At 46.9% G+C, this 27,359-nt stretch overlaps 1 protein-coding gene across 2 annotated transcripts; it reads right to left on the bottom strand.

Moving 5' to 3' along the window:
• Nucleotides 1–204: 204 nt before the first annotated feature.
• LOC117578818 (low-density lipoprotein receptor-related protein 6) lies at nt 205–27,053 on the bottom strand. 2 transcript variants are annotated; one of them, XM_034264572.1, is made up of 7 exons: nt 26,994–27,053; nt 25,768–26,079; nt 3,349–6,362; nt 3,123–3,280; nt 2,793–3,062; nt 2,106–2,733; nt 205–2,052 (listed from the first exon to the last, which is right to left on the bottom strand). In XM_034264572.1, the coding sequence occupies exons 2-7, from the start codon at nt 25,955–25,957 to the stop codon at nt 1,252–1,254; spliced, it is 5,061 nt and encodes a 1,686-aa protein (XP_034120463.1). In that variant the 5' UTR covers nt 25,958–26,079; nt 26,994–27,053; the 3' UTR covers nt 205–1,251. The 2 variants fall into 2 exon arrangements, with proteins under 2 accessions (XP_034120463.1, XP_034120464.1); XM_034264573.1 differs by lacking the exons at nt 25,768–26,079; nt 26,994–27,053 and adding an exon at nt 6,749–6,795.
• Nucleotides 27,054–27,359: the final 306 nt, after the last annotated feature.

Below are 27,359 nucleotides of genomic sequence, written 5' to 3'. Positions count from 1 at the left end.
TTCTTTATCTTCTTCGTTTCGTTAGCAACACTGGCACGCACATGAACCAGTCGTCATCGATAACTCTCGGAACCAGCATGGTTGGAACCGCAAAACAGTAACTTAATTCAAAATAAATATTTTCAAAGCCCCAAGGCCATCTCACAGCCGGCAAACATTAAAAAAGACTACAAAGACCAAATGTAATTTTGTTAAAAATACTGGTTTACATTTAAAAATATGATTTGTTGTATATTCTTTTGTTACAATTAACGTTTACTAAAATTACCTATAAATATGATATTTATTGTTGTTTAAGTATTGATTAAAAACAAATAAACACACATGTCATATGAATAACTAACTATTCATTTGTTTTAGCTACGAATAAATCATATAGGATATACATACGCATACATGTAGAATAAACAATAATAAAACACACACATTATTGAGGCACTTTTTGGTGTTTATAACGATTAAGAAGACATTTCGAATTACATACATCATAGTTGAGCAGCTGTCGTCAATATTGCTTCCTTCCTCTCACAAAAGTATCAACTATTTACATACACTTGCCAACAGAAATGCATATTAAAGTAAGTCTCCAAGTGGTACGTACATAAATGCTTTCGGATCAGCGGCTGAAATTATTTGTAGATACGACGAAATCTTTTGTGGAAATTTCTGGCATTCATTGTTTGTTCTTTTTTTTCAGAAAATTTGGCACTCGGAATTTTAAAATTTGTTTTCTTATCAAATACTGTACTTTTATCGTATATATATTGTATCGTATATGTGTCGTATCGTATTTAAAATCTATGGCTAATTTCTAATAATTGCATTTCGCTTACAAAAATGTGTTGCAGTCTATTGTTGGCGCGTATCTTAATGATGCATTGTACTGCAATCTATTTCGGTATCTGGCAAAATGAAACTTAACGAGATCGAGAAGGTCCTCCTCCAGGCATTTTCACCGCCCCAGCCCGCAGCTCGATTGAAGTATGGGGGCATGGGGCGGTGGCGGCGCTCTTTAAACTAACTTTAAAAATAGTTAAAGCCTTAAATGACCAAATTATAAACACACATACATATTTACAAAAAAAAAACATAAAATAAAAATAAAAACGTTACAGAAAGTAGAATTGTGAAAATTAAATTAAATTAAAAATTAAAACACGCTTCCCATCCATCCATCCGTTCGTCTCAATGTTTCTCAATCGCCATAGCCATAACTCCAACTAAATTCATTTAGATGTAAATCTCAAAACGTTACGTAAAACCTCGACTGGGCGACTGTACAGGCGATGGCGGTGGCGGCAGTGGTGAGAAGTATGTGGAGCTCCTCGACGACGGCGATGGCGGGCAGGAGGACTCTGGCACGATGCGCACATCGCTGTGGTAGTGCGAGCGCGGCGTTGGTGGCGGCGGATATGGCTCGCTGTCGTAGCCATACTGCAGGCAGGCGGCAGCCGAGCTAGACGAGTGCTTGGTCGCTCCGCCGTTGCTGTTATTACTGTTCGATTTGCTCGTGTAATTGGAGTCGGACTCGTCGCAGATGTCTGTGGAGCAGGGCGTGGGCGGTGGCGGCTGATTGATGATCTTGTAGTGCCTGTAGGGACGCCGCGATCGGGTGGCCGGCGAGGGCGGCGGATTGATGGGATATGCCACCATGCTGCTGCCATTCGTGGTGGAGCTGGAGGCGCCCGTGATGTGATTGCGGTCATACGAGTTCATGCTGTTCCGCGAGTTGAGCGTGGACATGCGCACCGCATCCGCCACTGAGGCAATCTTGGACACGCGCTGCGACTTGCTGAGCGTCGAAGGCGACAACGGATCCGAGGCCTGGTCATCCTTTGGCTCTGTGCGGCTCTTGCCGATGCGCGTGCGGCAAAACTGCAGCAGATACACAATCGAGAAGATGGTTATCATGGTGGCCCCAATCAGTATCATAAAGGCACGCTTATCCGATGCGGGGGCCATGCGCCGCTGCAGGCAAATATCGGGCGACTCGTCCGCACCGTCGGCACAGTTCTCCCAGCCGTCGCAGAGCAGGGCGGCCGAAATGCACAGCTAGAATAGGGAATTGTTAGCTTAAGAATTCTGCGAGTAATTCCTCCACTCACCTTGTTGATGGGACACTGAAACTCTCCTGGCCGCTTGCAGCAGTCGGCCTCATCGTGGCCATTGTCACAGTTGGTGGTGCCATCGCAGACGAGAGCCTTGTCGATGCACTCGCCCGACTGGCAGCTAAACTGATCCGCCCGGCATGTGGGACAGCCGACCTCATCGGACTTGTCGGGGCAATCCTTTTGGCCGTCACAGCGCCACGAAGCGGGTATGCAGTCCTTGTTCATGTCACTATTACCCGCCACTGGGGCCGCGCACGTAAAGTGATCTGGCCCGCAAGCTGGATACGCGCCGCAGTTCTCCTTGTCCTCCAGCAGCATCAGATGCTTGGGGCACGAGCAGATGTCGCGAGTGCTGCGTGCCACACCCTCCCCGCTGGCTATGCAGATGTGGGAGCACTTTGTGCGACTGTGCAGACACGTGTGATTGCGCAGCACTTTGGCATCCGGTGTCCATACGGCACGGATGTCGGTGATCTGCGGCAGTCGCTGCAACTCCGCGGAACGACGCTCTCCATTGACAGTGATCCGCTCCACGCCGGTCTTGTCGTCCAGCCAGTACACAAATCCCCCCAAGGCGGCAATATTAATAACCTGCGAGATGTGCATGGAGACGAGGGTTTTCCTTTGAGGGAAAAGTGGAGATTAGTACAGACTTCTTCCCATATTCTTTGCGCTGCTTACTTGTTCTTTCCGTTGATGTCTATCATATCGATGCGCTTGCCATGGGCATAGTAGATCATGTCGGACTGTTGGTCCAGGGCCAGGGCCGTTACTCCTTCCAGCTTGTATGCCAGCTCCATGCGCTCGTTGCCATCGACACGGGCACGTATGATGGCCTGATGGCTGCCGACATCTGTCCAGAAGAGCAGACGCTTCATGGCATGCACGGCAATGTTGCGCGGCTTCTCCGAGTCCCCAGTATCGATGACGCCCACGGATTCACCCAGGAAGCTAAAAGAGGCAACGTTTAGGGAAAACCCTCGGATAAATGGAAGAGCGATAGATATTCACCTCGTGACATTAATGCTGTTGGAGTAGGAGCATGTCCAGAAGAGCAGCCGCCCAATAATGTCGATGGCAATGTCGAAAGGCTGCCCGGAGTTGGCCAAGAGGCTCACCTTTGTGCCATTTGCCAGCGAACGCTTGATGCTGTGACTTCTGCCTTCGATCTGCAAGGAGTTTACAAATATTACAGCTTAGAGTTCTCCCCGTGTAGCCGCACTCCCAGTCCACTTACCCAGTAGATGTAATGCGAGATCGGGTCATAGTCGACTGCTCGAATATTCTTGCCGGACACTGGGAGCGGCACATTCGGGCAGTCTGTGGTGTTCGGCAGGAGTCGGCCGAAGCTGTTCCGCTGGCTAAAGATGATGTAGTTCTTGGGCGGAATGCAGGAGACACCGTCCTTGGCCAGTTGGTAGTGGGTGGGACAGGCACAGGTCATGCCACGTCTGCCGGGCTGGGCCAGGCACAAATGGGAGCATCCGCCGTTGTTCATCTTGCACGCATTCGCGCCCACCTGTCGCTTGTCGTTGAATACCAGCAGCGAGGTGATGTACGTCATGCCCGAATGGACGAGGCTGCGGTTCTGGCCCGTCGTCTTGTGCACCCGCTCAATGTCGCCGGTGTTCCAGTCGCTCCAGTAGACGTAATCCTGGTACAGGGAGACCGCATACGGCTCGTCGGTGTCGCTGCTGCCGACCAATATCTGCCGCTTCTTGCCATCCCAGTCGGCGCTCTCGATCTTCGCTGGCCGCGACTGTGTGGCCCAGTAGAGACGCCTCGTCTCCTGGTCGAATGTCAGTCCCGCCGCATGATTGGCACCCGCTATGATCGTCTGCAGCTCGGCTCCGTCCATGGTGGCGCGTCGTATGGAGTCCGAGGGCGACTCTGTCCAGTACATGTAGCCGCGTCGCGGCTCGAGGACCAGCGAACGCGGCTCCTCCACACCCTTCCACAAGAGCACGCGCCGACTGCTGCCATCGAGGCGGGCGACCTCAATGCGACGGGCCTCCGCATCGGACCAATAGATGTTGCTGCCCAGCCAGTCGACGGCAATGCCCTCCGGCCCAATCAGGCCCGAGTCCACGATCCGCTGCACATAGGAGCCATTGAGGAAGGCCCGGAAGATGCACTTGCTCTTCTGATCCGTCCAGTAGATGCGCCGCTCCGCCACCGACACGTCCAGGGCGTGCGCATCGCGCACATCCTTGAAGGGTATCCGCTCGTCGTTGTGGTTCCCCTCGTTGTACTCTATCGAGATGCGGCCAATGTGCTCCTGGCGGGAGAACAGCAGGAAGGCGGCCGGCACCACGCACGTTCGCTTATCGTTGGCCAGCTCATAGTCGATGGCACAGCGACAGACGTAGTCGCGGGGCCGGTTCAGGCAGAGATGGGAGCAGCCTCCATTGCCCACGGCGCATGCATTCTGGCCCCGCACCTCCCTCAAACGGGTCACCTTGAGGCCCATCAGATCGGGATACTGATCCACGACGACAATCCGATTATTGCCCGTGATCTTGTGCGCCCGATCGATGGAGCGCCGCTGCCAGTCCGTCCAGTAGAGGTAGTCGTCCAGGATGCTCAGGCCAAAGAGATGCTTGAGGTTGTCGCTGATCACCACACGCCGGTCGGAGCCATCCATGTTGGCCACCTCGATCTTGTCGGTCTTGCCGTCGCACCAGTAGATCGTCTTGGCCACAATGTCCAGGGCGATGCCGTTGGGCCAGCCGAGATTCTCGGACACGAGCACCACACGCTCGGAGCCGTCGAGGGAGGCACGCTCCACCTTCGGTTTGCGCTCGTTCCAGTCGCTCCAGAACATCCAGCCCAGCGATGGGGCCACGGCAATGGCTCGTGGCTCCTCCAAATGCTCGTAGATGAGCACCTTCCGAGCGGAGCCGTCCAGGCGGCACACCTCAATGCGATCCGTCACCGTGTCCGTCCAGTAGAGATTGCGGGCCAGCCAGTCGAGGGCCAGGCCATCGGGATGGCGCACCTCGGAGGTGACAAAGTCGGTGACAGCCGTGCCATCGGCCTTGGCACGCCTGATCGTGTAGGCCTCCACATCGGACCAGTAGATGTGCTCCTCCACGGGATCGTAGTCGATGGCAATCGCATACTTCACCCGGCCCAGGGGCAGCGGGAAGATGGTGTAGTCCGGCGAGTCCAGCGAGATCTTGCTGATCTGCGTCCGCTGCACAATGAACAGCATCTCCTGGGAGCCATTGGCGCAGCTGTTGCCGCTGATCAGCTTGACGCCCGTGGGGCAGGCGCAGCTGTAGCCCTGCGGATTGGTGGCCAGCAGGCAGAGGTGCGAGCAGTTGCCATTGTTGTGGGCACAGGGATTGTCCTCGTACGGCTGCAGCGATGCGTCCCAGGCACGCACCGAATTCGGGGCCTTGGGCGTGTCGATCAGCTCCTTCAGCTCGCGCGTCTGCAGATCGAGGGCATTGAGGGAGCCCCGCTGCCAGTCCGTCCAGTACAGGCGGTTGTCGAAGTACGTGAGGCTGAAGGGATACTTCAGATTGTTGACTATCGTCCGCCGGTTGCTGCCGTCCAGCTTCATCACGTCGATGAACCGATTGTTGCCGTCCGTCCAGTAGATGAGGTCGCTCTTTAGGTCCACGGCCAGACCGTTGGGCCAGAACACATTGTCCTTGACGAGGGTCATGCGCGACAGGGGATCACCGTCCATGCTGGCCCGCTCGATCTTCGGATACTCGCCCCAGTCCGTCCAGATGAGCAGACGCTTGCCGGGCACCACGGCCACGGCTCGCGGCTGATCCAGCTCCGTCCAGAAGAGTACCTTCTGGTGCTTGCCATCCAGGCTGGCCACCTCGATGCGATTCTTCTCGCCATCAGTCCAGTAGATCTTGTCCGTATACCAGTCAATGGCCAGGCCCTCGGGCTTGTCCAACCCCGTCGATATCACAGTTTGCTTCGGCGCCTTCGACAACGGCAGCAGCGTGGAGGAGTTCGTCTGCGCACACTCGATCACCTCCCGGCCGCAATCCGTCCAGCAGACCAGATTCTTCGCATAGTAAAAGTCAATGGCCATGGCCTCGGCCAGATCCCTCACCAGCACATCGATCTGCGGCCCACCCGTCGGCCGGGTTATGTTTGCCACCTGTATATCATGCCTTGTGGTGAACAGCAGCGTCGCCGGCGTGTTGATGAACGCATTCGAGGATGACGACGACAACGAAGACGACGAGGTGGACACCAGCGACGAGGAGATGGGCCCATGCACTGCAAGTAGACAAGGAAACATACAATGTAAATGTACATACATATATGTAAATGTAAATGTAAATGGTTTTAGTCAACGCTTGCTTCAGGCAGTGGGCCGAGCCCATTAACAATTAAGTAGAAGAGAACATGGCCAGAATAGGCATTGTTGCAGCACCAGCAGCAGCAGCAGCAGCAGCAGCCAAATGCAATGCCAGAGAGCTTGAATTGGCTTTTGTTTGCACACGTGGGTGGGTTGGTTGATGCACACTCCCAGCTCATAGCTCACAGCTGCGCGCTGCCTAATAAGCGTTGCACCGGGCGCTTGGGCGAGCGCGTGCTTGGGCGTGCAGTTGCTGATATATGGGGAGATAGTTTTTATTTACAGAATCTGGAATTACACTCACAAAATGCAAACTTATCGAATACCCTATCGACTGCTAGTGATCACACGCAAGAACGCAGAATAAGTACTTATATTGGCGCTAAATTTGCGTTAATGCGTCTTGCGTTTGTGTGTGAAAACGGCAGAAAAATATACCAAAAAGACGCTGCTTTTATGTCTTTATTATGCTTATTTAGATGTAATGTTCTAAAGATCTGTGTGTAAATACAGAATTTTAGTGCATTTTCAAGACAATTGTTGAGCTTTTTCGCTTTTCAATTTGACCCAAAACGCAACAGAAAGGAAGCTGGCAACCATGGGAGGTGGAGAGAGTAGGCCGGCAGCCAGGCAGGCACTCGTGTTATTCATCACGATGCTGACGATGCAAATGGTGACATTTTGCAAAGTGGGTTGGTTGCTTGCTTGCTTGGGTGCCTGTTCGTATGCCGTCAAGCGTGAATGCTTTCCGCCCCCGGCCACCAGGTGGGGCAACTGAATTAATGTGCCAAGTGTGTGTAGATTGTACACATATGTATGTATATATGTGTGTATATGTATATAATTTTATGTAATAGTAGGAATGAAAATAACTTCCTACTCGCTCTTCGATAATACCATGGCCAATGCGGGAATCCCAACTCTGCTATAAGCTACCATAAATCCATAAAAATGCATTGTAATCCCCGATGAGGATGCTCGCTGAATGATGCTTGCACTTTTCCTCAAATCCTTGCATTTTATTTACATTTTGTTATGCACTCGTCTCTGCAGACGGGCAGCAGCGAAGCGTCAAGAAATCAACCAACATCATTACCAACAAAAACAGAAACAAAAACAACAAAATACACAGAGCAGACATGGATCCTCCATCCAGATGGAGTCTGGAGTACCGCAGCAGTCTCCACACTCGACCGAAATTGAAATGCAGACGCAGACGGATATGGAGATGGAGTTGAAACCGTGGAAGCAGCCAGAAGAGGAGGCTGCTCTGCTCCGTTCTGCTCTTCATTCAAAACTTGGGAAAATATTTTAATTATTAATGTATACAACCATCGCTGGGAGTTGTGTGGAGGTTTGGGTTGGGTCTGGGTCTGCAGTCCAAGTGGGACTGGGACTGGGAGTGGGAAGAGCTGCAGATGGAGCCTGAGTAAATGGATGCCCATGTGAATGATGCTGCGACGATTGGCATCTAGCGTTTGGCTTAGCTCTGCTCTGGTTTGTGGCACAAAATGGCATAATTCGGATGACCGAGTCGACAATTTTAACGCCGCACAGCACAGCTCGACGACGGACTCTGGAGGTACATGCACCTGGTGGAGGAGCAGCAGAGGCACAACAACTGCACTTAAATGCTAAATGAGTGCAAGTGCTGTTATTGTTAGGCAACAGAAATGGGTGTGTGTTGCTGTGGTGTGTGGTTGGCAGCGGAACGGACTGGAATCGGAACGGGTATTGGTGTGCCTAAGGGGAAACGAAACTTTTGCGTATCCGGCGGTTGGCGTGGCTGTAGTTGTGCGGCTTGAAGTGAGCATTGGCCGGTGGCAGTGGCAGGATGTTGCCACTCTGCTGCCTCTAACCAACACTGGCAGCACTCGAGCAGTGCTGATGTTGCTGCTGCTGCTGCTGCGAGTGCCAGAATTATGTGTCCAGGCACGCTACAGTGTGGAGTGGAGGTGGCAGCACCGTTGGCTGCTGTCTCCGTTGCACTAGTTGCAACGGAAATTGCAGCTATTTAAATGTGTTGAAGAGGCTGCCCCAGGCCAGGCAGCAGCAGAAGTTCACCAGGCAGTCAGCCATCCGTGCGGTATGCTCCTGCTCCTACTCCTGCCTTCTCTTCCTGTCGCTCTAGTTGTTTTTGCTCACATTTTGTATTCGTCCATCCGTTGTTTTTTTTTCACCCCCTCTATTCATGGTGGGTGTGTGGCTACACTGGCAACAAAACAAAGTTGTTCAGCACTGGACATGCATATCGCATATTAACGCTGGGAATGTCCTTTCTCACGTTGCTTCTAGATTATTTATTTATTTATTTTATTATATGTAATTCAGTCACTCATTAGATTTTCGTGCAGTGTACTCAAGAGCTTCGCTTCCCACGAGCCATAATTAATTTCGCTCATGAATAATTTTTAATTAAATGTGCAGAAGCAGCAACAGCAGCGAAAGGGGCGGCAAGGGGATAAAATTACGCGGAAAAGGCAGCATTGAAAGGAGCAAGCAAATGCTCCTTACTTATCCCCCTGTCAGCCCCTTTCCCCAGACAATTATGAGAGCACAAAATACGAGTATGTTGCATGCCAATGCCATTCATAATCCAATTGAAAAATATATATAAAAAGAGAGAGACAGAGCAGTGGCATCCGTTTCTCGGTAGGAGCAGCCGCCACTTGAGGGAAATGAGGTCTCAAGGAAACTCCCTCCGTAATGAATTGTGGCAACTGTATAGAGGAAACCCTCAGCTACCGTCCATTGGGATGTCTATCACATTTACACTTTACTCTTCGACCGAGTGAAGCTCCAGTTGAAGGTTCAATCATTTCTGAACGAAGAATGCTTTCTATCAATTACTCGCACCTCCACGCAGCCACCACGACATAACACTTCCCAGACGATGACAACGAGCCAGAGCTGTGTCCAAGCGAACGATGGATAGACAGACGAGGCAACAGAGACCAAGCAGAAGCAGGAGCACCATCATCACCATCGTAAAAAGAGGAAACAATGACAGGAGAGTGTCCAAATGCAATTCCCGCCCAGTAAATGAAGTTAGAGGCAACCATCCAAGTCTCCCTTCATTCCAATCAAGCTGCTGCGTGTCCACACATCCACGTCAGGGAGAGGTCTGTTCTTGTGCTAAAAGTTTCCATTAGCTTCCCATTTCACACACACACACACACGGAGAGGAAGCAGAAGTTTTCACTTCTTTCAGACACTTTCAGGTGGGAAGGGGACCCTGGCACTCTCTGGGCTGCTGTGCTGTGGTCTAAAGTTTCAGCAATCTCAGGTTCTGCCGTATAATATGCGTACCATTCGCAAACTTATTCATTGCTTCGTCAATCGTCAATCAGGCGTTGACATGCAAGTTCCGCCCTAATGGACATACAGAGACGGGCAGGGCAACAGCAACAGAAACTCAGGGAGGATTCGAATCTAACAAGAGAATGACTTGGAGCGGAGGAGCAGAACACCTGCCCCCCGAAAGGCAGCTCCAAAGTTATTCAAGCAAAACTGAGACACGAATACCACCACACTGCACACTAAAAGGAAGAACAAAGCCAAAGCCAAAGCCAATGCCAACGTCAAAACCAAGGCCCAAAGCGAAAGAAAGCAATTTTGTGAAAATGTTGGTGGTTTCTGTATTGCTTTTCACGTATTTTGTTGTTGTTTTTTGTTTGTGCATTTTACCATACAACACGAAGGAAACATGAGAACAACATAACAAGGCACATGGAAAAAAAAACACACAAAAAAAAAAGGGAAAAGATAAAAAGGCAAAGATACAAAGGTAGTTTCAGTCTCAGTCTCAGTCAAGGGATCCCAGCCAGCCATCCAACCAGCAGCTTCAGCTTCTCGTTCACTCATTTAAATTATCAACACGAAGAGGGAAGCGAATGAATGCTGCATGTTCTGGCAACGACAAGCAACAGCCAGCAGCCAGGCAGGTGGAAGGAGCTTCAGCTCCGCTCCAGCAGTGGAGACTCTGGCGAATCCACTTAACTTCAAGTTAACACATATGCTTGGTTGCCTGCCTTTCTGGCTGCCTGCCTTCCTGCCTGCGTAAGATAGTAATAATCATCATCCCCATGATGATCACCAATGAAGTTTGTTTTCTCTGCGGTTCGCTTCGTGCATTCGTGATGCTTTTTTGTGTGTTCCTTTTAAAGTTTTACCAAATTGTTAATGGTTATCAAGGGCAAGGCGAGGGCCTTCCCCGAATCTTTGCTTTCAACCGAAAGAATCCCACGACGACTTAAGCTACAAGATTAAGATAAGGATGCTCCACATCAGCATGTCCTTGCTTCTTGTGCTGTTCCTGTATTATTCCTCACAAGCGACTACAAAAAGAATAAACAAAAACAAAATACTTGTCGTGTGCATGACATCAGTTTCGCTGATAAGTATTTTGGTTTTGTTACTCTCGGACTGCTTCCGCATTAATATACATTTTGGTTAACAAAAATCTTTTGAGCTGTTGTGCCAGCCCTGGTTGGCGCTGCACCTGCAAGCCCATCCCTGGGAAAGCTTTAATTTAAAACCAAAATCACTGAAACGAAAATGTTCACACACCTACTTAAAAATGTAATCGCCGCGTGCTGTTGATGGAGCGGATGGATGGAGGATGCGAATGAAAAATAGAGGGGAGTGGGTGACGGGTTGGGTCCCCCCAACCCCTGTCTGCTCAGCCGATATGACAACTGGCCATTAACGTTAAAATAAATACGCTACACGCCTGGCCTGGCCCCGACGCAACGCCAATTGCCAATTGCCAATCCCCCCCAGCCACGAGTCGATGGAGACGGCCCAGAGACCATAATGATTATGTTGCTGACAGCAAAGAGCCGGACGGATCGTTGCTGGAGGCAGGAGACCAGAGCGGAGGAGCAGCAGTGGCTGAGCAGAGCAGAGTGGAGTGGAGTGGAGTGGAGTGGAGCGAAGCGGAGGCAACGCTGATGGCAAGCGATGGAGCGTTGAATAAGAAAAATCAACAAACCACAAATCGAGAGGGGTAGACGACGAGCATCGGAGACGGATGTGGATGTGGACGCTGCTGATGTGTGGGGATACGGGGGATACAAAAAATGCAAAATAGTCTCTCTGTGGCGCAAACGAAAAATGGAAATCAACGTGTTCGTGGCTTCGCTTATGCTGGGCATGAAAAATAGTGAGTAGCAACTAGCATTGCGAATTTTGATGGCTTGTCTGAGATTTGGGATGTGAGACCTGGGGCATGCGTTCAAAATGCATTAAAACTAGTCAACACCTCGACGAGAGCGTACAACACCGCGTTCAGGGTCTGAACAACGTTGGCATTAACAATTAAAAAGTTAAACATAAACATGGAAGAGGCGTCTAATTGGTTCTGGGCCATCCAGATACTAGCCGTACGAGCTGACAGGCTCACAAAATGGAAAGCTTTTGCTTTGCTCAGTGTGTGTGTGTGTGTGTGCAGAGTGTGACCCCCCCACTACCCAGAGAAAATTGCATTAAATTACAACAGTGTTGTAAAATGATAACGGGTCCAGAGCAACAGCAGCAGCATCTACAGTTTTGACCATCGCAGGCCATTATTAAGTTAAAATTTATGCCGAAACCAGGACAGGCCGGGCCGGGCCGGGCCTCTGTGCTGAATTCAGTCTGCCTTCAGGCTGCAGCCCTCAGCCCACTTATCAGGCAAACATCATCAACTCGACAATACCAAAACCGAAGCCTCCAGCAGGAGGAAGCGCAGGAGGCCGAACTTTTGCTGCAGCTGTGCCGTGCCAAAAGTGGAAATTGCAATTGGGGGAGAGAGGGAGAGAGAGAGGGCGAGGAGAGGAGAGGCTGAAGTAGGAGCTGTAGGCATTCGTGGACAGGCGTTTTGTTTCTGTTTGGGCCATTGTTTTGCTGGTTTTGTGCCGTGCCGTGCCTTGGCTTTGCCTTGGTTCATGTTTTATTTAAAATCTTCAACATTATATTACAATGGGGCGGTGGACGGATGCGATTTTTCCCATTTGCTTGATGGAACATTTAAATATGCAGATGGATATGGACATGGCAGAAAAAAAAGAAAACAAACCACAAAAAAACATCCAAGAAAAAAAAAGTGTAGATATAGTATCTCAGATGGGCTTAAGGTACAAATCCGGAACCAGCAATCACGAGGAGGGCTCAAAACCAAACGAAGACGTGCTTGAGCAACAACAAAAAAAAACAAATTAAAGTCATGAACTTTATTTTCTCTCAACTCGTTAGCATCAACACCCATGCCCCATCCCCATTCCGTTCCGTGCCATGCTATGCCGCTCTGCTCTCTCGTATCCCCTTTCCATTCCATTCCGCACCGCTCGCTTGCTCTCTCTCTCTCTCTGCACTGGGAACAAGCCCCTCCGAAACGCCATTAACTCGCACAGCATGCAATTTGCACGTTCGGAAAGACTTGCCAAAACTCCACTCGTTCACGCTTTGAGGGAACGATGAGACGACGGACTGCGGACTGCCGACATGGGGAGCAGGGGGAGGACAAAGACAACGTTGGAGGAATATGGATGGTGGATGGATATGCTACAGGGATTCAGCAACAGCAGCAGCAACGAAAAGCATTCCCTAGAATGTGGTAGAGAGGAATCGTGCCAAAACTGTTGAAAATGTTGCACAAACGATTGGGTTTGTTATCTTTTCCAAAAGGAAAACGTGCTGTGGGCTCCCAACAGAAAACAGAAAAGCAAAGGAACACAGCGAAAGACAACACGGAAAAGGCGGCAGACATGCTGCAAACTCTGTCCCCCAACCAAAGATGCTGAATGCCGAGTTGCCGAATGCAATTTCGAAGAGTCAAAGTCTACTGAGGAGCAGCAGCCACCAGTATCAGCAGAACACCCCCATTTCCCATTGCCATTCCCATTCCCATTCCCATTGCGCGCCATCTATCACACCCGCCGCATCTCGATGTGGGCCTCTGTCGCTGGTGGGAGGCAATTTTGGAAAATATTTCTTCAGCGCATTGGTAACCCGCCTCCAGGGTCTTCAAATCGAGTGGGCTATCGAGTAGAGCTCTTCTCAACGAGCTTCAGTTTCAGAGATCTCTCTCTCTCTGTCTCTATCGACTGGCTTGGAAATGTCAGTGGCCTAAAAGCAAATCGTCGTCGTTAGCCATCCCTGCTGCTCTGTGCTCCCTCTCCTGCCCGGCAGGCACTACTGCTGCCTCTCGCTTCGCTTTGGTTAGGCGTGGAGAGGTCAGTGCTGCTGCTGTTGCTGCCGTTGCTTCCTCTGACTATCATTAGCTTCTCGGGGGGCCCCAAAGACATTTGCATCAAAGTCAAAGATGAGCACTTGGGCTTCCTTCAACTCAAAACAGTGGAATTTATTCAATGTCTTAGAGCAGAATAAATGGATATTCGAGAGTGCTTGTTATGGTTTTATTGAATGGCCCATTGTTGAATGAGAGACAGAAAAGTAACTGGAATTTAGGGATCATCACCTCAAATATTAGCATTTTAATATAAATAATTTAATGCTGCTGGCACAGGCAATTATTGTGCATTGCATATTGTAAATATACCGCGTTAAGTAACCCCAAAGGAACCCCGACAGCCAGCAATATTAAGGGAATTCCTTACATCAAATACATAAAAAAAGCTATCATCAAAAACTATCATTCCAAAAAGCTGCATCCTCTCGCAGTCTGTACATACATGTAGATATGTATGACTTATTAAGCATGTGGGGAAACATCCATCATATGCATTTGTAGTGCTTGCTTAAAGGCGCTTACACGTAAGCACTTCCTAATTAAATACTTGTCCCAAATACGTGACAACGGCAGCAAGAACGAAATGCAAACGCAGCAGCAGCAGCAGCAGCACAGGACAGGACATAGTCAGCGGCAGCAGCATCAGGATACAAGCCTAGTCAGCGAATAATGTGCTGTGCATCATTATCAGCTATGGCTGCAGCACCACCATAATATGAGCTACATACGTATAAGGACTGGTGGAGACAGTACCCACATGTCAGCAGGCAGCCAGGCAATGGCAACGGTAGGCTGTTGCGATGCGACAGACAAGCACATGACCATGCCATGCTACGCTCCCCATCCATGTTCTGTTCCCATGGCTGCCGCACTCACTCATAATCAAGCAGAGGTACACACCACCTCCTTCTGCCGACGACATGGGGCACGACTGGGGCCGGGCTACCACCATTCATATTATGATAACGATGTGGGTTGGTCAGGAGGAGGTGCAGCAGCAGCACCACCACCAACAAACCAACCAACCAGCCAGCCAGCCAGCCAGCCAGCCATCGTTGTAGCTCGGAAAATATCGTGTTAATATTTTCTGCACCTCTCCTCTGGCTGCTCCTCTGGCCAGCAACCCAGCATCCGTTAATTTTATGGCAATATGCCTCGTTCTGACGCTGCCACGACCGAGCATAGTTTTGTAGTAGTTTCCAGCTCTCAAGTGTTGCCCATCTAGATTGCAGGGCTTTTGCTCCAACAACCTTCTACAGCTCCAGCTCCTTCTCCTTCTCCTCCTCCTACTGCTGCTGCCAGTTCGCTCTGTAAGCCTCACTGGCTTTGAATTACGAGCCAACACACACACAATGCGGGACTAGCAGCAGTGGGGGTCCTGGCCGAAGGGGCCTTGCAGGTGGAGCAGTAAACGTGAACGGCAGAAAAAATAAGTACAAAACAAAGCAAAACAAAAAGTTGTAAATTTAATATTTCTTGCGCGCCTGCTTGAGCTTGATGCTTTAAATTAATTTGCAGACAGCTGGGGCACGAGCTTATTACATTTATTATTCGTGGAAATGCATCGACAGCGGAACAAGTTTCAACCGAAATTGGACAGTGCTCATAGGCCACATCAATAATATCCATCAATAATTCAGCACTCACAAATATGTTCTACAAATTAGAGATTCTCATATATAAGACCCACAGAATGCATTCGAATTTAATTGAACTGAAGGGAATGCGATTTAAATTTGCATTTTTGCATAAGGAAGGAATGTAAATATTTGAAATACCAACAGGCCATTTTGCGGATACTTACTCGTACCACAATAAATAAGTTAAGTCAACAATATGTACATATGTGCGTATACCTATGCAGTTCTGCTGCAGTGGCCTATTATGTAGATTCAATATTGGAATTGTAAAAGGCAACATGTTAATACAAATGGGATTTTAAACGGGACAGCAGCGCCAGCCAAGTGGCCAATTCTGGCTCTGGCCCTGGCTCTGGGTCCGTCGTGACAGGCATACAAAATGAGGCGCGAATGACGGTTTCGAGGGAAACGAAGAAGGGGTAAATGTGGCGAGTGAATGGTTGGGGCTGTGGGGTGGGGGCAGGGCAGGCAACGAACAAATTGACATTCAATTAGTTTCTCGTACAAGCATCCTCGAGTGGAGGCCTCTGTCAGAAGCGATCTCCGGCTCTGGGCTCTGTCTCCCCATCCCCCTCCTATCTGAGGAGGAAGCTGTCAGAAGCAAAAACATTTGCGCAAAATGAAAAATCTATACATATGTATGAATAAAGCAGCGTACAAGAGTACAAGGGTACAAGAGTGCACATAAAACAAACCCAAAAGCCAATCGATGAGACTGCCAACTGGGGAGCCATTGAGACAACTTCTCTTCTCCACTTGTGGCCATTAGCAGGGAGCAGCGAACATCGAACACCGAACACCGAACACCGAACACCGAGCGGTAGCTGGAATTGATTTATATTGAATTATTGAAACTGCCAGGCAGGCAGGCACTACAACATCGCAAGCATTGAAAATATTTGCACACTGATTGAAGGGAATTGGCATCGAAATTGGAACTGGAATGCGAACACACGAATTTAAATTGAAATTTCTACATTTTGAAGCAGTGGAAAAACAGAAATAAGAAGACAACAACAGCAACTGACATCAAGATTTACTTTTGGTTAATTGCCAAGCAGCAGCAGCATCACCATCAGCACTTGACTTGTCTCCCCAGCTGCTTGGCTGCCTGCCTGCCTGTGTCCATGTATGGAAATCGGTTTGTCTGCCAGGAGGAGACTGCCAGCAAACCAACAGTCTCTGTAGTTGGTTGTAAATTACAGCATAAATTATATCCTGAGACGCTCCTCCGGTAGAGTGTTGTTAAAGTAAATGGACCACAAGAGCAGTCCGAACAGGCAGACCAAACAGCACTCGATGAAAACAAATCATTTTTGCAATTGGGTCCCAGTCTCAGTCGCGACTTTAGCAACATCGCAGGACAGGGACAGGGACAGAGACAGAGACAGAAAAGTGGAGATTGCAAATTGATATTTTATTGCCATTTACTTTGCTTGCTGGCTGTTTGATGGTTGGTGGGCATGGGAATGGGGATAGCTGCCAAACAGGCCATTATTTATAAATCAATTTAAGATTTATGCTGTGGTCTTCCCAGCAAGGTGCTGGCTAACTAATTGCTACGTCATCGCGCGGATGCGCTGACCAACACTGGCAAGCAAGTGTTGCCACCAGCGTTTAACATTTGTTACCCTGCCCAACGGAAGGTCCATCCATCCGCCAATTTGGAATTCGAAAATGTTCATTTATATTCAATTTATGTACCACATTTAGCATAACAAAAAAGTTTGGCACGAAAAGTAAGGAAACCCCAGACGGGGGATTATGTACTTTGCATGTCTTAAGGTCTGACTTTGAGCTCCAAGAATTTAAACTTTTGTTCGGATACGGGTTCGGGTTGTGGGGCTTTTCACATTCAAATAAATCGCAAATAAATAAAACAATGTTCGCATTTAGTTGACAAATTTAGCATTTATAATGGAGTTACGGTCGCTCTCTTGTTCAACTGTTGAAAGCTTCTTTTGGGCTGCCTGTCCGATTCCATTTTAATTATTATATTCGCTTGTTACGCCCCTACACGCTTTTATCTATACAAATTCTATACGATTTCTATGCTGCTTATTGTTTAGGGACAAAGACAGCTACAAAAGCCAAGCCAGATACAAAATAAACGAGCTTTTTAGCCCGTAAAATGGCTCGTTGTGTGGCGAGTGCGAGTGCTGGTGCTGGTGCTGGTGCTAGTGCCTCGAGGCGTTTTGGTGGGCGCTGCCCCAAAAAATACAAAAGCAACACAAACCCTAAGCCAAACACAAACACAGCACTGACACAGACCCAGACATGGGGAACCTCTTGGGTTGAACCCGCGTTGGAACCCCTTCTCGAGGAACCACAGGTAGCGCGAGCAGCGAGCAGCAAGCAGCGAGAGGGCAAACAAGCTAAGCCAAACCAGACCCAAAAACAAAAGGAAGGCAACACAGATGCACAGATACACTGACACAACGACACACAGACACACAAATACAGAGGCAGAAAGGCAAACTGAACCTAACACAAAATCCAGTCAACAATTTTTAAGCATGTTGTAGCCGAGCGACGTTCGTTGGGGCATCGCTTCGCATCTCTTTTGGGCTCGTTAGGAACTTTGGTGTCTTGTGGAGCTGGCTCTCCCCTTCCCCCTCTTCTCGTTGCCGATAAATTTTGCCGTAATCTCGATAATGATTGTGTTTGCATTGTTTGTACCCCGTTGCCCGGTTACCCTCCTTTCCCAGCCAGTTTTCTTCTGTTTTGTTTTAAAGATTTTTTGATTATTTTCAGATTTGGGCACGCATGTAATCTGAGCTCCTCTCGCTCGCCCCGCAACATAATGAAGTCGTTCTCTGTCTGTGTCTGTGTCTGTCTCTCAGTGTTGATGTCTGAGCTGTCCGTTGTCCAGTGTCCGTCCAAGGGGTGTAAGATTACCTCGCTAAAAAATAGAATTTCCTTTCTCTGAGGGCGTTTTGTTTTGTTGTGCTTTATGTCCTCCTACGGCCACACCGATTCACACCGATCGGATCATCATAATGAAGTCTGACATTAATGGCGCAAGACAAACGCAACAGGTTATTTACTGTTAGCTGATTTGTCAAAAGCGTAGAGGCATTTGTATTCAAATCCGATGTCTCGTTAGTGTTTAGTCGGAGACTTGAAATGGCAAAACGTGTTTACTCTTTTTTTGGGTTTGAGCTTGGGTTTGGTTTGGTTTGGGAGTCGCGACTTGACACCTTTCCATGCAAATTAAACATAGCCCGGAACACAGAGCGGAGGTGTCATAAGCGAAATTTATATCGATTACGTTTCGATATGGAGAACCGAAGCAATGCCCCCCCCCCCCCCCCGGGCCCCGTTCTAAATAGGAGCAACTAACTCTGAGGAGCTGTCAGCGGGCCAATCTAAATCGAATCTCAAAGTGCAAATGGAAATGGGAAACTTGTGGGAGCCATGCCTCAGCGGCAATCAACTGCAACCAGCACTGTAGTATGTGTAACATGCAAGCGGACTACGACTAAATGAGCTGTTTGCCTGCTTTGCAGCAGCGCGGACGCAGGCATGAATGCAAAATTAGCCAAGCGCGCGATTCCATTTACCGTGAAGGTGAGTGAGCGGCAAGAGCGTGGCAATTCAATTTCAATATGTGGCAAATTATAACAATTGCCCATGATATGCAGCAACGGCAACTCACTCGATATCCCTGGCCACACGCACCTACCTCACCTGGCCAAGCCACGCCCCTGCACGCCACACAAGGCGAGGCGGGATAGCAGCTGCGGTTGATGCCTGAATTGGATTGAAGGTGCCCCCAGGTATCATATTAAACTGGTTAACAAAAAGCACATTATTCCTGATCTAAATCCCAATATGTAACAGGGAAAATATTAAGAATTTTCCATAGCGAAAAACTGAAACCCATGCCCTTTAAGGAGTACATTTATTGCTTCCCATTGGGAAATATACTTTCACATGAGTATTCGAAACATTTGCTGACTAGTGTGATTGCCGTGCGCACCGCAAAAGTTATTACGCATACCAATGGTAATAGGCTCGGCGCACAGGCAATGAAAATTGTTGCGGCTCTGGCTGCAAATTGTTGAAAATTACCCAGAGACACCGACAGCAGAAGATGGACTACATTATTCATGCAGGAGAGGTAAAATATGGTACAGCGTACATGACATGTATTCATATTTAGTAATGGACAGATATGTGGCATGTTTATGGCTGGTGGAACTTTCTGTAGTATCTTAACACGTTACAAATAAATGTAATTATTAAGATGCCGACGAGTCATCATGTCATGCCATGCCATGCCGGGCCGACCATCTTAATGGCATTGTGTGCGCACAAGTAAGAGAAAGATAGAGACCGAGACGAAGATAGAGGAAGCGTAATAGAAAGGAACGGATGCTGATGTTAATTCTCTCGTTTGCTGCTAATTAGCATGCATAGGCAGCACAGCATCAAAAGCGGCAAAGTGCAGCATAAGAGAGTAATTACATATAAAGACGAGGGGAAGGGGTGGGCAGCAGCAGGGGGCGGCAAACGGCCAACAAGTTGTATATCAACACATTAATGAAATGAATGATTTCTTGCTGTGTCTTGCTGTTCCTTTGTCTTTCCTCGTTGTCTCTGAATTTCTGTCTGTTAATGCTCCGTTGGTTGAAGCGGGATGGCAATGTTGTTGTAACAATTACAAATTCGTTTATTGATAGATTTACATACACACACACACACACACACACTCAAACACACATGCAGAGAGTGAGACACAGAGGGGAACATAAAGCAGAGGAAGTAATAGCTCCAATACAAAGGGTACGCGAAAGGGTATGATGATTCTAGACAGATGCTTGCCCAGCTGCAACAGATGATTTAAGAATACGAATGTGCAGGGTATCAAACGCTTCGGCACCCGCAAAGCTCTAGTTTTCTTCTCATGTTTTGGCATCTGTTTACTCGATTTACTTGATTTTTGCGTTGGCGTTGCAGTTAAATTCTGCATTCAATTTTTATTTAAATTTATGGGCCACAACTCTGCTTCATAAACAATTTGCAGTGCCATACTAGTACGCGTACATAGGAATGTGTATGTATGTACATATGTATCTATTATGCATGTATGTACATATGTACTTTGACGCCCTCGGCCCATGGTCATTAACATTAACCTCACCAACGAACTAATTTTACTCACGAGAAGATCGACTATTCTGCAATGGGTATCAAGAGTCTCGGAACTGACCCTAAAACTAGTTTGATTTATGGCTATTTATCTGTATTTTTTCTTCCCCTTCAGTGCTGGTAAATTCTTTATTTTGTTCATCAAAGACCATTCAACCAAAGCAAGGAACGATCAGTTTGATAAATTAATTTTTGTGGTTTTCTCTAGTTTCTCTGGTGCTTGCGGTTCAGCTCAGGGTTTCGACATATAACTAATGATATTGATGGATATCAGATTGCCGAAATACTTGTTCTCTTTCGATGCTTAATTTATGCGTTAGCAAAAGAATGCTTGTGAGATCGCTAAACTTAATGATAGCCCCTGCCCCAGCCCCTGCCCCATCTCATTGTCATTCAGGATACGTCCTATAAAATGTCAATAAATATGTATTTAAGGAACCCTAATTTATATTCAAGAAAAGTTAATTAAAAAGTCAGCAAGGGTGTTTTCTCTTGGCCAACAAATCATTCAAAAGTGCCACTTAAATTATAGAGACAGAAGACGACGCTGGTCTCCAGGGATAGCCAGAAAAAAGCACAAAAACAAAAACCAAATATGTACGAACAAAATAAAAAAAGTCTCGACAAATTAGTATGCACAACAGGTTAAAAATTGACAAACGCCAGTCGAAGGTAGGAAAAAGAGCAGCAGAAATGCCAAAAATAGAAGGCATAAAATAATAAAAGCCATAAATAAAGTTTAAATTGGTTTTTTTTTTTTTCAGATTGGCGGAAGAGAGGGCGCAGGGAAAGAGCGGAGGAACGGGACATAAATTAGCGGGTCAGTCGGGGCCATGAGGGATCCGAGATCCTGCCAACAAGCTGCGAATTAATGTTTCCTCTCAGCAATATTAGATAACGCTTCAGCGAAAGAAACTCGAGACGAGACCGAGAGACCCCGCCTCTCCTGACCATATGGCGAGACTTTTGGCCAACAAATAAACCTCAGGAGCCAACGAAATGAAAACAGCCCTGCTGTTGTTTTACTGAGGATTCGAAGCTTCTAATACCCTGCAGGTTGATATTTTGCATGTCAGCTATGCCTGTGGCTCTCTTATGCTCTCTTATTTACCTTGCAAACATTTGCCCAAAGTCATAGTAACTCGTCTGCAAGGGTATGCGAGGCGGGCCAAAAGAACGGCAGTCAGAACAATTACAGGAAAACAAAGAGCAGTCAAAAAACAAAAACAACAAGATATAAGAGAAAACATTCTTTTCCATGTGTGTTTCTGTTTGTGTGTTCTTGAGAATGTTTGCTGGGTGTGCGTTTGTGTGCGAGAGCATGCTCATGCTGATGCTGATGCTGGGGCCTGGCCTCTAAATGACCGGCTTGGAAACGAGTCACCGGCCGAAACGAGATGGTAAGAGAGTCGGTGGTGGCTTAGCGGAGCAGGAGACGACCTGGCCCCCAAAAGGGTCTCTTAACGATGTGCATGTTTATGCGCTGCGCTGCGTTGACGTCGCAGCATTGCAAGCAACGCACGAACGCGCCGACATTTAAAGCAGTGGAATAAAAACAACAACAGCAGCCAGCAGCCAGCAGCCAGCAGAAACTCCAACAGGAAGGTAGACAACAACAGTATCGTAAAAAATAAGAAGAAGGGAGTGGAGTGGAATGAAGGAGAAGGAGAGAGGGAGAGCTTGTTAGCAAAGGCCACGGAGGAGATGCTCTTTAGAGATGAGCGACTTCGCTGTCACGCCCAGCTATCGAATAGATACTACAGATACCTATGCAAATATGTAGACACTCTACTCTTGGAGACTTTCTGTTGCAGAGTACACGAATATATTCCTCTTACTACTTAGAATATGTTATGCACTGTGATTGTAAACGGTGACTTATTCCCCAAAATATTCGTATTGCTCATCTCTAAGTGGTGTTGCTTTCGATTCGCCTTGTTTTTATTTTTGTTTCTGTTTCTGTTTCTCGTTCGGTTCGTTAGTTAGCCAACGCCAACGGCTATGTTAAGTGGCTCGCACAGACACACACACCACCACACACAGGCAGACGGACACAACCAAACTCATACAAGCACAAAGAGGACGGGCAGGGAAGGGTAGCAGTTGCCTGCACTGAACGCCTATAGATATGCAAATTGTATAAAAATTTAATTACTTGCTGACATGTTTTGGGTCTTTAAATTGGCAACTTGTTGGGTAAATTATTGTCATAAATGTACATACATACGCATGTACACATCGCTTTAGCTGTGAGCGGCAGCAGAAGTTTCCTATTTCAGTGTTGGAAAGTTTAATTAAAACCATATGTTTGGAGTTAAAAGTTAAAACTTATTAATATTTAATAGATCTAATGGATGGATGGATGCAAATAAATGTATAAAAAATTACATTATAGTGCTTTAAAATGATGCTTTTAAATTAGTTATACTGGTTGGGTGGGGATTCTGCATAAATACTAAATGGCTGATTAATTTCGTAATGCCTTTGAATTGCTATGAAATGCAAACCATCCCGATTAATTAAACGTTTAATGCTCCGATGTCTCGTTTGTACCCAGGCAGAGAACGGGATGCAAAGGGATGGCTGGACATTCCTTTTGCCTATCGCCGTTTCCCTTTTGCAATTAACATTTGTGGAACACACGTCATTACAAGATTACGATAAATGATAAGAAGGAGAAGCAGGAAAAAGCTGGTCAGACGGGTCGGTGCTCTCCTTGCTGCTGTTTTTGTTGCTGTTGTTGATGTTGTATATTTGCATATGGAGAGACCACGCTGTGTACGCAACTGTAAACGGCAGCCAATTTGCTGGCATTTCCAATTCCGATTACGCACACACACGCACTCCCTCCTTCCATTCATCTCCACCTCTCCAGGCGTAGAGGTCAGTGGCTAGGCCAACAGCACACCCCCATAGGCACACACATCTGAATGTGGCATCGATGTGCAAGATGCGAAGGATGCTGCATTGAAACCGATTGCATGCGGTGGCAGGCAAACACACACCCAACCACCCACCCACCCACACACAAACATGAATTACGAGGCCCCATACAACACAACATTATTGTTTAAATTGCAAAGTGATACTCGGTGCATCTGTGCTGCGGGGCATAGAGCGGTACCAGTAACGGGGGGTGAGGGGTGATATGGTTTACGGAATCCATCTGTGCCACAGAATGATTAGGTTAGTTAGAGCGAAATTGTGTTTGCGATGAGTTTGGGGCATTTGCTTTGCCCAGTTGGGGCCTAAATCAATAAATAGTTTAGATTGGAATTTTGGCCAGTATGCTGTTCGTTCTTAAAGCCTTTTGATACATTGTTAGTTACGGTAAATTCTACTACTGCAGGTATGAAAGAGGAGATGAGAGTATAAATTTGAATAGCTCTCTCGTCAATTTACAGCTTTGCCAAATAATCCAATAATGTTTTAACAAATATGTATTTTCTCATTGCTTCTGATGACACAAAATGTTTTATGTTAAATTTAGAAGTTTAAAGGCTGCTGTATGGACTTCTCCCATCATATAATATTTATATTTCATCCCAAGAAATTTAAGACTTCATTTGTAGCCCTCTTCAAAGAAGGATGAGTGTTGGCAAACGTGTATGTATGCATGTTTTTCTTTTTTGTATTCATTCGTTTATAATGTACGTTTGTGTGTGTGGACGGCTTAAAAGTGGAACTGCGTGCACACTCGAATGAAATCAAAATCAATGTCAACAACAGTGAAACGCTAGTCCCCGGGGCAGTGGGAGATGGCTCGGAAAATTCCGTCAAAGGCGTTTTTCCTCCTGCTTTGAAGTGCTCCTTTTACTACACTACTTACAAAACGGGCTCGTACTACGGCGTAGTAAATAGAAGGAAAAGCAAATTGCAAAAGAGAGCGAAAGACCAAATCTCCTACCATACAAGCCCCCTGAGCCACACACACGGAATACCAGCAGCAAAAACGTCAGTTACTGCAAAAAAGGACAAGGCCTAGGGGGGCTGAAGCGTGCGGAGCAGTGGAATCAGCGTAGGCAAAAACACTTTGTGCGCGCGTCAAAGTGTTAAAGAAAGTAAATCGCACACGCACACATACACTAAGAGTGAGAGAGGGGCAAGCAAAGAGAGATGAGAATGCGGAGCTTTTTTTTTTTTGGTGCTGCCTTGTGTACATATTTGATGCGCTTTTTTTGGAAGCAACTCCCTGCCAATCTTCTTCCACATTCCATCTCTCTCTCTCTCTCTCTCTCTATCACTCAACTCTCTACTACTATGCCCGTCGACAATTTTAAGTTTTGTCGGTTTATTTTTTATTGCACATTGCTTGAAGCGCGGGCAGGAGGCTGGTGATGTGCAGGCAGCGAGGCACTTGCTTTGCTGGCGCCCCAATGCATGTTGGAGGACTCCGGACTCCGACAACTTCAGTGCGGACGACCCCGGGCTTATCTTTCAACCAAACACTCCACCGTCCACTCTCAAAGCTTGACGATACTCGTGCCTTTGTCCATTTGCCATTTTCCATATTAACTTTACCAACGGGAATGAGCCAACTTTTCCGTTCCTCCAGCACGACTCCCGCTGCCCCACTTGGGAAAGGCGCTTTGTGGCCAGCCTTATTATAGACTTCGACGCTGTGCCTGGCAAAGGCCTTCCCCCCAAAATTTGTGTGCTTGGGTCAATGCTTTGTGAATTTGAAATGTGCAGTAGCAGAAGCAGAGGAGTACTCGGCTGGCAATTACCCGGGGAGTATACTTGTACTATACTATTATAACTACTAAATTATTACTATGCCTCTTTTTTCAGCTCATTAGCGTCCCATCAACTTGGAAAAGTGGCAGGCAGGGGACGGAGGGAGTGAAGTGAAGGCACTAAATTATGCCCAGTGCAATCAAGTTGAGTGCGTACTACAGTCTAAATAAGTAGTTGTTCTTGTTGTTTATTCATAAAGGCTTCCCGCGCACAGAAATTGTCAGCCAAAGGCCTTTGACAAGAAAAAAAAATGAGAAGAGAGCTTAAGGCAAAGCTTGCAGCGGGAAGAGTGTGTTGGGGAGAGGGAAGCAGAAAAGTGCAGTTGAAACCACACACACACATACACACACGCGTACAAAGTCAAACGATGTGCTTGCTTTGAGAGGTGCGAAAGGGATAGATGTAATTTTGTTACTCCTTCTACTTCTGCCTTGGTTCTTTTCTCTGTATGTGTTAATGAACTTGCGGTGCATCATCTGCCTCCTCCCTCACACTCATTCTGACTAGTAGGCAAAGTCGAACACTGCCATCAATAATAATGGAATTTCTGTAATTACTTACCATTTTTGTACTGAAGAGAATCTGAGACGCCAAAGCACATCAGGAGAAAGCCGATCACCAAGGGTGGACTCCATCCACCTCCATGAGTACTAGAATTTGCACATTTTTTTGCTTTCGTTGTATATTTGATTGTAAGTTGGCACAGTTGGAGTTCGGTTTTAGTATGATTTCTGAATGGCTCACGGGCCATTTTCTTATGGACACAATCTCAGAAATTCCAAGACATTTGGAGTAAAAATAACCGAAACGAACCGATCGTCTCCACGGGTTTTGTTAGGCACAAATAATCATTATCTATAGCACACAAAAGTACTGCCAGAGAAAGAGAGAGAAAGAACAAGAGGGAACAATTTAAGACCAGACACATCAAAAAAACTTCAGTCGGGTATTAATTACACTGTGCAGCAAAATCACGAAACGTTTTTGCATTCGGTAAAGTTTCTATTATCTATTTGTTTACATAGAAACAGTTATGGTGTACTTGTATATATTTATTTTTGCGAACACAAATATGTTTTTTCTGTTGTTTTGTTGCGTGGTGTGATCGACATTGTAGCTTGAGGTTTGTGTGTGTGGGTGCTTTGGACAATTTCTTTTTAGTAGAGTAGCGGAGTGATAAGCAATTATGCAACTGTGTAGGTGTCTGTTCTGGTTGCTAAATTGAAATATTGTAAATGATAAGGGAAAGGCGGAGCATTCGTAATGAATGCCCATTTTGCCTTTGATGCAACAAGCCGGCAAATGCAGCAGATTGCAACCCCCAATGCAATGGAAAATTTCACGAAAATCAAAACATCGGACAGACGGGACCCGCTAGAAAATAAAGCAACGCAGCGAACGGTTCGGTTCGGGGCGAACACAACACATCTTTCAGGCAGGCCATAAATTTAGATTCCCAAATCATGTGGAATTACATTACGCACGTACAAATGTTTGCTTGTGTGTGCGTGCAAGAGGCGAATCGTCCGCGTCTTGTTATGTTTTTAGAACCATTTCAAGTATATTTACGAACACAAAACACACCAACTTGCACGCCGATGCACATTTATCACAAGGCGGACACGCACAACACACAACAAACTCCACTACACACCAATTATAGATCATTTCTCTATTAAACTTTTTTAATTAAACACTTGTGCGTACAGCGGAGTGTTCAGCGTACGCGATTCGGCCTGCGAGTAGCCATTTTGTTGGTAAGTTTTATTTGTAAATATTTTATTTACTTTTCACGGATTACACCTTGCGCTGCTTTGTTTTTGTGTGCGTCGAATTTACTGCCAGTGTGACTGCAGATTTAGGGATAAAATATATCTTCAGACCCCCAAAAATATACCAACAGAAAACATCTTTTTATAATATACCAAGAAAATACCAAGGAAGACCATGTTCCTCAATTTTGCTATTCTATTTAATATAACTGGGTTGTTAAAACGTTCACCGCAGCACATATATTTTAATACGATTGATGAATCAGTTTTCTACACAATTCGCTATTTTCAAAATATAACAAATTACATTTTTACATACTAAGTACACCGTGACTACACAATTTCTACATATTCACAACATATTTATGGAGCATGTATGCT

Source organism: Drosophila guanche, unplaced genomic scaffold (genome assembly GCF_900245975.1).
Source record: "Drosophila guanche unplaced genomic scaffold, DGUA_6, whole genome shotgun sequence".
Classification (NCBI taxonomy): Eukaryota; Metazoa; Arthropoda; class Insecta; order Diptera; family Drosophilidae; genus Drosophila; species Drosophila guanche.
This window is presented reverse-complemented; position numbering and strand designations above follow the sequence as displayed.